Here is a 12,700-nt window from a genome sequence, read left to right as displayed (position 1 = left end):
ACGTGTTCTCGACACTTTTGCTCTGTGGGTTTGTTGGCTGAAGTACAAACCTGGAAATTTTTAGTGCTTCTGCAATAAATTCCAATCCAACTTTCCATCCAATGACTGTCCATACAGTAGCACTGCCATCCGTTGTTATTGTTGTAAGAGTAAAAGTTGAGATTCCAGTCATACCATCGATGTTAACAGACGTACAGCATGGCTTCTGTGTTGTTATGGTGCAAGACCCATCTTAATTTCCAACAGACGGCAGACAAGTCAATGGTAACAACCTGAAGTTAGGTAACGTATACGAGCAGTGATAGGAATACATCAAAAGAGAAAGAAGAGAGGAAAATAAAGGTGGGTGAAGAAAATGAAAGTCGGAGAGGAAAGCAGAGGGGAAAAAAGGGCAAGGCCAACATCTTGTCACCACCTGGGACTCAGCTTGCTGCCTGGGGATGCTGCCTTTACATAAGAGCAGTGGACAGAACTGTGGACGAAAAAAATTGCATAAACTGGCGTGCTGTTCTCAGAGAACAAAGGGGCTAACCAAGTACAACAGGGTTAAGTCACCTCCGATCCTCGCACAAGAACCCACACAAAGAAATGGACACACGCACACTGTGACTCTCTACCAGTCTGAAACTAAAAAACTCACTTCTGAACAGACACAGATCTCCAGAAAACAGGCACACAAAGAGGGGCAATCTTAACTCCAAGACTCAAAGGCAGAAATGCAAAAAATATTGTTTTAAATAACTGAATGACAATTAAATTATCACTTCAGATCGCAGACTAACCCGTCTATGTTGCTTAATGCAACCAATTTCTGGCTCAGTTCCAGAATCAAGATACAAAATTGAATATGATATAAAACTTCACAATGTCCTTCACCTCTCTGTCTTGACTACTGCAGCTAAAAAACACGGTTAACCTCTTGAAATGAAATTCTCTGACAAACAGACACATGCACACAGTGATTCTCTGAGTCTGAAACTAAAAGGCTTGCTGTCATTTCTGAATAGACACAGATATCCAGAAAGCAGGCACACAATGAAAGGCAATACAAAGTCCAACATTCTGTGAAAAATCTAAAAGTGAAAATCAACCCCATCTATGCAGCTTTAATGCAGCCAATTTCTGGCCAAGTTCCAGATCCAAGACGCAAAATTGTAACATTAAACTTGTTCTCCACCTCTTGGTCTTGACTGAAATATGATTCATTGCTTTCAAATACTCATAAACCAGCAGCTACACACTGCAGATACTTTGCTTCATTGTCAATGAACTAGGAGAAGGTTAAAATTTTACTGAATCAGTTACTGTTCCTTTTAGCAGAGCTATTTACACATGACCAACACAAGATAGGTGCATTGCGTGCAAATCACCAAAAAAAGACCAACTCAGACAATCTGTGGCAGCAGTTAGTATCACAAGCTTGAAGCACATGAGATACACACGTGGACAAAATTGTTGGTACCCCTCAGTTAAAGAAGGAAAAACCCACAATTCTCACTGAAATCACTTGAAACTCACAAAAGTAACAATAAATAAAAATTCATTGAAAATTAAATAATCAAAAACAGCCATTACTTTTGAATTGTTGATTAACATAATTATTTAAAAAAACAAACTAATGAAACAGGCCTGGACAAAAATGATGGTACCTCTATAAAAGATTGAAAACTATTTGATCAGAGTGACATGATTAACTCAGGTGTGTCATTTAATTGACATCACAGGTGTTTCCAAACTCATAATCAGTCAGTCTGCCTATTTAAAGGGAGACAAGTAGTCACCCTGCTGTTTGGTGAAAAGGTGTGTACCACACTGAACATGGACAACAGAAAGCGAAGGAGAGAATTGTCCCAGGACATCCGAAAAAAAATGATAGACAAACATCTTAAAGGTAAAAGCTATAAGACCATCTCTAAACAGCTTGAAGTTCCTGTGACAACAGTGGCTCATATTATTCAGAAGTTCAAGACCCACGGGACAGTAGCCAACCTCCCTGGACGTGGCCGCGAGAGGAAAATTGATGACAAATTGAAGAGACGGATCGTTGGAATTGTATCCAAAGAGCCCAGAGCAACCTCCAAAGAAATTAAAGGTGAACTCCAAGGCCAAGGTACATCAGTGTCAGATCGCACCATTCGTCGTTGTTTGAGCCAAAGTGGACTTCATGGGAGACGACCAAGGAGGACACCACTGCTGAAAAAAACTCATAAAAAAGCCAGACTGGAATTTGCAAAAATGCATGTTGACAAGCCACAAAGCTTCTGGGAGAATGTCCTTTGGACAGATGAGACCAAACTGGAGCTTTTTGGTAAGGCACATCAACTCTATGTTCATAGACTCAAAAACCAAGCATACGAAGAAAAGAACACTGTCCCTACGGTGAAACATGGAGGAGGCTCAGTAATGTTTTGGGGCTGCTTTGCTGCATCTGGCACAGGGTGTCTTGAAAGTGTGCAAGGTACGATGAAATCTGAAGACTATCAAGGCATTCTGGAGAGAAATGTGCTGCCTAGTGTCAGAAAGCTTGGTCTCAGTCGCAGGTCATGGGTCTTCCAACAGGACAACGATCCAAAACACACAGCCAAAAACACCCAAGAATGGCTGAGAGAAAAGCGTTGGACTATTCTAAAGTGGCCTTCTATGAGCCCAGATCTGAATCCCATTGAACATATGTGGAAGGAGCTGAAACATGCCATTTGGAGAAGACACCCATCAAACCTGAGACAACTGGAGCTGTTTGCTCATGAGGAGTGGGCCAAAATACCTGTTGACAGCTGCAGAACGCTCATTGACAAATACAGAAATCCTTTAATTGCAGTGATTGCCTCAAAAGGTTGTGCAACAAAATATTAAGTTATGGGTACCATCATTTTTGTCCAGCCCTATTTCATTAGTTTGTTTTTTTAAATAATTATGTTAATCAACAATTCAAAAGTGATGGCTGATTTTGATTATTTAATTTTCAATAAATTTTTATTTATTGTTACTTTTGTGAGTTTCAAGTGATTTCAGTGAGAATTGTGGGTTTTTCCTTCTTTAACTGAGGGGTACCAACAATTTTGTCCACGTGTGTACAAACTTAGAAACAAGGCCATTGGTGACCCCTGAGGTGTACGTCCAAATAGGTGAAATTGAACCATGACTGTTGCTAATAAGGATAAAAGTGACAAATATGGTCTGGCATGCACAATCAAGAAGCAAAAAATAATTTAAATCTGTCTGAACTGAATGTGTTCAATGCCTTAAAATCTAAGTAATCTCGTCGAAAAACACCTTTAAAATCCCAACACCACCAAAATTAAAGGTGCGCCTTGATCACTGACAGTAATTCTGTGAGGTCTTACCTTTGTAATGAGAGTGCGATACTCTTCTACCTGGTGGTCGTTGTTATGGCAGCCGGCCAGGAGTTGCCAAACTTCCCCACGGAGCGCCTCGGGAATGCCGCTCCGCACCAAAGCTGGCAGCTGTCTGGGACGCACTGATAAGTTCATATGCCTGTAAGAAAACAGAACAGGTGAGTCAACCATGGCAGTAGGGATGGACCGACTATTGGCTAGCAGCTCAGATAGAAGGCACGAGACAAACTGATCAAACTCAGTTGACCCTACACAAACAGAGGACGGCATCCTAATTGAATCGCTCCAAATTTCTATTTTACATATTCAGCTACACTTACTTTTATTAATGAAGAAGCTTAATTATGAATGCCAGGTTCCCTGCTATGACATGCTTTTAAAACATTACACTGGTTCCAAATTTCAATTATTGGCCTTCCTTGATTAATTGGCATCACTAAAAAAACAAACAAAAACATATCAGTCAGTCCCTACATGGTAGGTTGCCAAATATCTACTAATTTTTAACTTCATTAGTGCTGCTTATTGGGTCGGTCTCAGAGGATGGCATATTACTGACTCCCTCGTCACATGCATTTTGGCTAATACAACCTTTCTGTGCACACCTGCCGACACCATCTACCCAAAGCAACGCTTTCAGTATCCACAGGATGCGGATTATTGTCTCTGTTGATGGTTTGCCCAGCCAAGATTATAATAATGATTACAGCTTACATAATTTAATACCATAAATCTAATGACATACATGCAGAAGTTGTAGTCCCACTTCTCACAGGAGATACAATAAATCACGGATTCACTTTTTAAAAATGTAAAAAAAAAAAAAAAAAGATCAGGAAAAGAACTGGAAAGGCAAGACACTAAACTTATTCCTGGAACCGAATCATTTTCATCATCTCATCTTTCTCTCTTGATATTAGTTATGCTCTATTTTACCCCAACCTTATTTTTAGCAGGGCGACAATAGACAATAGGAGTCAATCAGCCAACAGAAAACCGCAAGAACAATACACAAAAAAAAGCAATTTCAATGTTTTCCTTCCGTCCGTATTTTTACCTTTAAATGTTAAACCTGTTGGGGAAACACTCCATCTCAGAGTGTAATATAGACTGCATGAGGCATTAATAAACTCGGGCATCTGCCAGCTCACTTTAAGTGGCAGAGACAGAATTAGAGATGCAGGGAGAAGGAGAAGGCATACTCAGAGGCACAGCTGTACCTACCTACTAACTATCGCCTGACTGGAGCCGACAGAAAATCCCTGAGTCCCTGATGATTCTCTCACTTTCTCCCCCCTTTCTTAATTCAGCCCTCTCTATTTTCCAGGTCTGTTTTGTTTATTTGCTCCGAATGCCAGGTTATGCAATACGTGGCATTTTCTGCTGAGACTAAGAAGGGAAACTGTAAAGGGCTTTCTGTGATTTGCCTCCGTGCTCCCTGAGTGCTACGTTCCACAACGACACAACACACATTCTCACTCACACACAGAAAGTCCAGTGTTAAGACAGGCTAGTCTTATGATTATTTTCTTTGTCTATTTTTTGTTTGTAATCAAAGAAGTAAAAGAAAATATCAAGCCTGTCTGTGGTCAAGTTAACGTTAGGTAATGTCAAAGGACAGCACAAAACAAACATGTATGAAGTTTTATATGGATACATGTACGTGTTGTACAACCATTTATTCAACCACGTTTTACTTTCCGTCTGAAAAACATACACAAGAGCAGCCTGGGAGAAGGAGAGAGTCATGCTGTGCAGTGTTCCTTGAGCAGGGGGCTTAACTTACAGCTAATTAAAGCGCAGGCAGTTTCTATTCAGTTCATTGCGCGCTTTTGATTAAAAACAAATGCAGTAATGGGAGAAGGAAGCCATCTTAATAAGCTGCTTATCAGCAGCTACAGCCAGCTGCTCTTTCTTTTACCCAGATGACAGTGTCTTTGTGTACAGTTACTGTACTTCACAGTGACAGAAGTGGAAGGACAAAATTGACATGGGAACAAAAACTTACCACTTGGATAATAAGTCTCCCCAAGTCTCCAGGATCTTCTCTGCACACTCCTTTGAAACATCACCTGACCCGCTGAGTAAAGGCTCGTCATTATCTGGACACAGAGTCGAGCAAACACAGAGCGAAAACAAGCGAGATCTATTATTGAAAAGCAACAAACCCCGACCTTTTCTTTCTAGAACACTTCACAGTGGACACAACTGACATTTAGTCTGAGATGTAAAATAAAACGATGAAGTAAATGTGAGAAGTTAATACATATAATGATTTTGCGTCCAAAGCGGGTTTTGTATTGCCAATAACAAACTTTGCTAACTTGTTTGAAGATGATGCTGACCGTATAATGCATATCATGAAAGGTTTAGATATTAACCTGGAGCTTTCTGGTTGGATGTTTTGTCATGTTAACTACTGTATGTTGTAATGTTTTACGTATTTATGTTGTTAATATCAGTTGCATCTTAGCTGTGGACATAATAATCTTATATTTGAACTAAAGCTCTCAAAATAAATGTGCATTTTATGATCCACATGTGAAGATAGATGTAGAATTTAATGAGCCAAACAACTTGCTCTGTCTTCTATTAACTTTACATAACATATAATATCTTTATCCACTGTGATATCTTAATATTTCCAGCAACTGGAAAGAAGCAATTACGGGACACAAAGTCCAGAGAGCGAAACCAAAGTGTACAAAAAGGAGAGCAGATTACACACTAACACACAGAAAGTACCTCAATTATGCTCTATGCTTTTTATATTCTTTACCACCTTTTATGTTCATACAAAAACAAAAAATGCACACACACACCCACACACACACACACCACTGATGGCTATGTACTCTGAGATGAAACAGTACAAACAGTTCTGTAACACAGAGTCTGATATCTCACAGGATTTCAACTTCACAAGCGTATATCTGGCGCTGCCTCAGAGGACACAGCTCCAGCTTGAGTATTAAATATTTGGGAGTATGCAGCATGATTCAGCTGGTTAACCTTGTTTAATCTGATGCTGTGGGAAAATACTGGTTTTATTATTGTGTGCTGGAGGAGCCTCCCTCTGAATGAGGTCAGTACAACACTTGTAGCTGTTTATAGGTCTGACATGATCGAATACAACAGGTGACTCAAAAAGTTAAGACTAGGATCATATAGTGGTGCTGGTCAGGTTGTTCTTTTAATCTGGAATGTGATTTGTACCATATTTTATAGTCCTCTGTATTGTGTGGAAGAAAACAAGACTGCATCCAGTTACCTTCGTCTTCATCGTCCTCAGGTGGGGAAGGAACCATCGTACCAGGCCCGGTGGACAGGATGCTGGGACTAGCTGTAGTCTTCCTTTTTTCTCTCTCAGTTTCACTTTCCAAACTCACCACCTCATAAAGTGTGTCAGAAGCAGGACTCTTGCGCTCTTTACGCTCCATCTGAAAAGAGAAGACAACAGACAAGCAAAAGGAAAAGTCAAATGGCACAGAGGCAGACTGATTTTTTTTGGATTTCACTTGTTGTGTACAGAACCTAATGCAATCTGGACTAACTTCTGTGATGTTATGACAAAATAACAGACTGTTTTGTGGATCCAATAAGAATTATCTTCACATTGGAACCACAATTTTTTTTAAAAGATAGATCTTACAACAATCCATACTTCATTAATCAGCTTTAGTCACTTTTAAAAGATAGCTCTATGCATTTCAATTTCAAGTCCACTTCTCATTGCTAGATCCATCCATCCATCCTCTATACACCGCTTTATCCTCACTAGGGTCACGGGGGGTGCTGGAGTCTATCCCAGCTGACTGGGGCGAAGGCAGGGGACACCCTGGACAGGTGACCAGTCTGTCGCAGGGCTACATATACAGACACACAATCACACTCACATTCACACCTACGGGAAATTTAGAATAATCAATTAACCTCAGCATATTTTTGGACTGTGGGAGGAAGCCGGAGTACCCGGAGAAAACCCACACATGCACAGGGAGAACATGCAAACTCCATGCAGAAAGATCCCAGGCCGGGATTTGAACTAGGGATCTTCTTATTGCAAGGCGAGAGTGCTAACCACTACACCACTGTGCAGCCTCATTGCTAGATGATTTTTGAAAAAAAGAATAGATGCATTTCACTTGGAAAAGTAAGAAATAAGAACAGCATCTTTCTGAGGATTTGGCTACCTTATTTGACCTGGATGGACATCTTGCCATATCTTCAGTTCAATCAATCTTATTTATTTAGTGCCAATTCACAACATACGTCATATGTCATCTCACAGCACATAACATAGTAAAGTACAGACCTGATGCATCAGAGTTGATCATAAAAATGATATCAGAACTGATGAAGCATTAGTCATCTGAATAAGCACGGCTTGTTAACATTATCTTACATTGTAATCTTCATTTATTTATATACAGCATATTTTTTTCTTTTTCCATTTTGTTGACTATTACCTCCTCCTTTTGAGTAACATTCTCTTCCACTTTGTATGTGGGTGGAACTGGAAGGAGATTTTGAGTCTTATTTGTGAGTGTATGTGTGCACTTTGTAGGTTTCTAAAATTTGAAAAAAAAATACTCAAAAAGCTATAAGAAAACGAATCAGGAGGTCAAAATATTACATTTATTTTTCCTGCACTACTTACTAATAATAAAACGTCACAGTATAGTAACAAATAAATTCACTTGAGTTGATTTAATCACAAAAATTGCTCCATGACATAACAAACCTGTCGTAGTTTAAGGTAGAAGGTCTCAGTGTAGCTACGCTTGCTGAAGGGCCAGAACAGCCTGTCATTTGGGGAACACACTCTGACCCTCGTCTCCAGCAGGAAACGGACCGGCTCCTCGACCTCTGTGATCACCAGGTCCACTGCTGTCGTCATGTACATGAATTTATCTAGAAAAACATTATTCATAGTTTGTGTCTCAGATGCATTCTCCGCTTTTAATTGCTAAATATATAAACTGCACACAATTATTATTATCAACAACTGCTTAGATACAGCATCTATGTCTATTTATTGCTGCCACACATTTACCATAAAGTGCTTCTTCGCCAATCAGTGAAAAGCAATTTTAACAGTTCTGTCAAATATTGGTGCGAAAATAAGAGTGCAATAACAACAAACTGGCCAATAAATCTCAACCTAGGAAATAATAGCTGTTGAAAACCCCATTCTGCTTTACATAAATCTTGGACCGACTTCTGGCTCTTACCTTTGGGCGTTTCCTCATTCACAGCCTGGAACTGAGGCGTGTTGGGGTTCCAACTTCCTGTGATGATGTAAGACTTCCCGTCTGAGCTCTTTCCCATTGACTCCTGAGGCGGGCACAAGTTGAAGGAAGTTAGCAAGCGCACACAAATACACAACAGCACATTTTCGCACGCACGACAACACCCACCAGGTCGAGCAGGTGCATGTCGCTGTTCTTCACATTTTTCCCCGGGCTGAGCAGGAGTCCAAAACACCTGGAGAAGACACACATATATCCACAAGGGGGATGCAAGAGAGAGAGAGAGAGAGAAATATGATATGAAGAACATTACATAAGAAAAAAAGGAGAGGAAAAAAAAATGGGGCAGGAGCGGGAACCAGGCACAGAATAATAAATCTCTATAGAGTAAAATCAGTTGTAAAAGATCACATATGTTACCGCAAATAGCTTCCTGATCCGATCCTCTAACACAGACCAGAGCACGGAGAATGTTAAACACTGCACTTCAATCCTCGCTTTCTCCGGGTTCACGAAACAATAATAGACCGAGGTCAAAATGGAAATCTACAAAAAGCTAATGGAATGTTTACATTTCAACAGATTTATTAAACCGTGGAAAATGAAGAGCCTCGGAGACAGACTCAGCTCAATCACCACCTTACAGCTGTCCCAGAACACTTAAACCCTGACGTGGGTCGACACACGGAGTGAAGATATTCACTGCTGGGTGTTTATCAATTACAGCTGAGCGATTCCGTTCTCTGGAATGTCTGCTCAGGTTTTAATCAGACACAAATGGAAGGGTCTTGGTCAGTCTGACAGGTACAAATTCCCTTCTTAAATATTTCACTTTTTCAAGATTAATCCAGAGCAACTCCTGTCCCTCAGTTGTTTTAAATAATATAGTAATACTTCATCTTGTTTAGAGACAGATTTATTAGCTTTCTTTAGAATTAATCCGAAAAACAATAGCGCTGCATTGCCGACACATTACACAGTTAATTAGAATCAACTTAGAAAGGCCCATGACTCTCTGAACCCCAAAATCAGCCATGTTTTTGAAAGACATGTTATGTATTTAAGAGTCCACAAACCATTTATTATTTATCAGAAACTGTAAAAACAGGAAGAATTTCCTTACAGGTTTGACACAAGCAAAAACCAAGTCAAAGCTAAAAAAAAAAATCAACATCACTTCACATTTCTACATTTCTCATTAAAAAAAGCCAAAAATATAATATTTGCAGTAATCTGATTTTGTTAGAAGAAAAAAGTAACAATAATCATAAAAATCTGCACCGTTCAGTGAGACCAAAAAGCCATGGCTGACTCGGCAACACGTAACACAACTAGGAACTTTCTGGCTGAACTGCAGGATGTGCTTACACAGAGTGGATAATAGACAAGTGTGGAAACAAATTAAAAACCTAAGCAGTAAAATAAATATATAGCATACTGAGCCACCATTGTTAGTTCCATTACTGGTAACACCTGTGGGCACTTCGAAAAACTTTTACATGTTAATTCCAGGTGTTTTTGCAAAATAAATCAAAGGAATTCACATTTATTTTTTTCATGATTTCTGGAATTACAAGCATTTTATATTGCAAGAGCTTTTTGCCTTCTCTGTACTTCTAGTCGTGGTTGTGTTGTTTCATAAAGACGCAGGACTTTATACTGCAGTGAAAAATGAATGCACAGTGCGGAAAAATGTGACAGGAGTGAAAAAAACAACCAGAAACTGCTTGGGGTTTCAGAGAGGTTTTGAGGATTTTTAAAAAAGTGTTTCCATGTTTCCCAGCTGCCTTTTAGTGGTGTCATCACTGACGAGAAATCCTGACTCATCTGGCCAACGCATGAAACAAATCGACAGAAAGGTTTAGCGATTTTTGCAGAGCCAAGTAAAGCTAAATCTCCGAAAATGTTACTCTGAAGATGTACTGGGTGTGTGCTGGCGCTTTATTTTACCTCTCAATGGCCAGTTCCTTGTTGGAGGTCTGCTGAACGTAAATGACAATTTTCTTGTCCAATCCTGCACGCAGCTTGAAGCTCTGCTTGTCCTTGTCTTTTGCTACAGCGCTGAATATGAAAAACAAGAAATACCATTATTCAAATTCTTGACATCAAAAATGTCATCAATGGAAGTAACAAAGAAGAGTTTTAGAGAAGCATTTATATTTAAATTATCCAGCAGGTACAAAGTTTGACAGTAACACAGCAAGGCAATTTATGAACACTTGAAACTCTACATTAGAAAACTGCCCAGTGAACACAAGCTGACAAGAAACATGGTGCTTTTAATCAAAGCTTTACTGGGAAGGAGAACAATACATCTGCAGTGTCTACTTGCTCACAGAACAACACAAAACATTATACCAATTGTTACATTTTTTGGGGGGCTGGATAAATCATTACGGGAATTCATAACTTTTTAGCCAATCAGTCAGAGACAATGGTTCAAGTTCAGACCAGACCCATTTATCAAAATAAAACAGTTCATAAGAGCCCCTTTCAAACATGCTCTGGTCATCCTCAGACTCCGATTTCTTTCCTGCTCTGCTTTCAGAGCAGGAAAGGAACCAAGTTTTAGACAGAAACAGTAACCAACATTCTCCAAACCCTCGCTGACACGAATTCCTGAGGAAATACTGAAAAAGAAACTCTTAAGTAAAGTAAGTGGAGTGAAATAATACTAAAAAAAAACCATTAATCAATCTGAAATCTATTGAAAACATTTGGAACCTGTCGCGAATTTAAGGCAGTGCTCAAATCAAAAAGGCATGTCTCTGTTTTTAGTGGGGACTTAATGTACCATACAGAGCGTAGCCAGCTGGACTATTAAACTAAGCCACAGATTAACACTATAAATACTGATTTGAAGACATTCTATTTCTATTTTATTTACAGATAATGTGTACTATTTTTGCACAGTGTCTACAGAGCATTCCACATATTTAATAATAAACAATGTGCACTTGCATGTAAAAGCGGTTTGTTTGGAAGCCAGAACACTAAAAATAATCAACTGTAAGCTAATGAGGAGGAAATATGTGCCGGTTATAAATACTCTCAGGCATAATTTGGTTTATTTTGCATTGTTTTTCAAACGAGCTGAGTATCTCGGGCTATTTTTGAAAACACGGCGGTGACTCAGTGTTACAGCAAAACAAAATAAAAAGGTCAAGGAAGATGCAATGAATGGAGCAAACAGGAAGTTTGTGTTGTGTTCTCTTATCTACGTGTGCAAAGTGTGCGTGTGATTAATCAATACAAGTGATAAAAATATCAGCCACGTCCCCTTTAGTCATCATTGTACAGTTAGTTTGATCATTTCCACGCTCCAATTACCTGCATGTTCTTTTTCATATAAACCAATTCGATGATGCTTTCCTCATTACTCCACCTGCTGTCAACCTCAGGAAGGTTTGTGACTTTACTAATTGGGTCACCAGAGAGTGTAAATACCTTGAAAAACACTCGATCCTCAAAATCAGTGATGCATGTTCACATTTTTCACACTGGCAATGTGGTGTGTAAATCTCAGCACATTTCAAATCCAATTTAATGATGATGGTCAAAGTTTCTACTAATTTCTGGATGTTTTAAAGCATGTATGCTAGCTGGTCTTGATTATTAAAACTGGTGTTAATACTGTGTGTGAACTGGTGACTGAGACTGAGGCAGCTTGACCACACTTTCTCATCCTCTTTGCAGTTGTGTAAGTGTCCTAAATTGTAGTTTCCATTCCTTAAAAACTGAAATAGATAATGTCTGAGTGTGAGTCTTACCTGAATGTACCCTTGCCATCATCCTCCTTGATCTCCAGGCTGACGGTGAACGTAAACAAGTCGCTGTCAGGGGTGAGCGGAGCAGACTGCTGAGACGACAGAACTGCCTTCTTAGCTGACCGCCGAAAGGCTGTGGCAAAACTGTACAGTATCCTACTCACCTGCAGAACGAAAGCAAACGCACAAAATAAGCTTCACAAAACGTAGACATTAATTACAAGCCAAGACTGTACAGAGAAAGAGTGCATAAATACCAGAAAGATGCACAGTCAAATCAAAACGCTAAAGTGGTAGATTCACTTACACACTTCACAAGAGCAAG

General features: G+C 39.5%; 1 protein-coding gene across 3 annotated transcripts in view; it reads right to left on the bottom strand.

Annotated features, from left to right (window-relative positions):
- The window catches only part of LOC110953967 (rab GTPase-activating protein 1), an 83,636-nt gene that overhangs the window by 51,725 nt on the left and 19,211 nt on the right, over positions 1-12,700 (bottom strand). For all 3 annotated transcript variants that reach the window (XM_051938209.1, XM_051938207.1, XM_051938208.1), the window contains 8 exons: positions 12,379-12,539; positions 10,559-10,669; positions 8,777-8,843; positions 8,591-8,693; positions 8,101-8,270; positions 6,628-6,796; positions 5,365-5,458; positions 3,345-3,495 (listed from right to left, as the gene is read on the bottom strand). In XM_051938209.1, coding sequence (XP_051794169.1) covers positions 3,345-3,495; positions 5,365-5,458; positions 6,628-6,796; positions 8,101-8,270; positions 8,591-8,693; positions 8,777-8,843; positions 10,559-10,669; positions 12,379-12,539 — 1,026 coding nt within the window. The remainder of the gene's footprint in view (positions 1-3,344; positions 3,496-5,364; positions 5,459-6,627; positions 6,797-8,100; positions 8,271-8,590; positions 8,694-8,776; positions 8,844-10,558; positions 10,670-12,378; positions 12,540-12,700) is intronic.

Source organism: Acanthochromis polyacanthus, chromosome 18 (genome assembly GCF_021347895.1).
Source record: "Acanthochromis polyacanthus isolate Apoly-LR-REF ecotype Palm Island chromosome 18, KAUST_Apoly_ChrSc, whole genome shotgun sequence".
Taxonomy (NCBI): Eukaryota; Metazoa; Chordata; class Actinopteri; family Pomacentridae; genus Acanthochromis; species Acanthochromis polyacanthus.
Note: the sequence above shows the minus strand (reverse complement) of the source record. Positions and strands in the feature narration are given on the sequence as shown.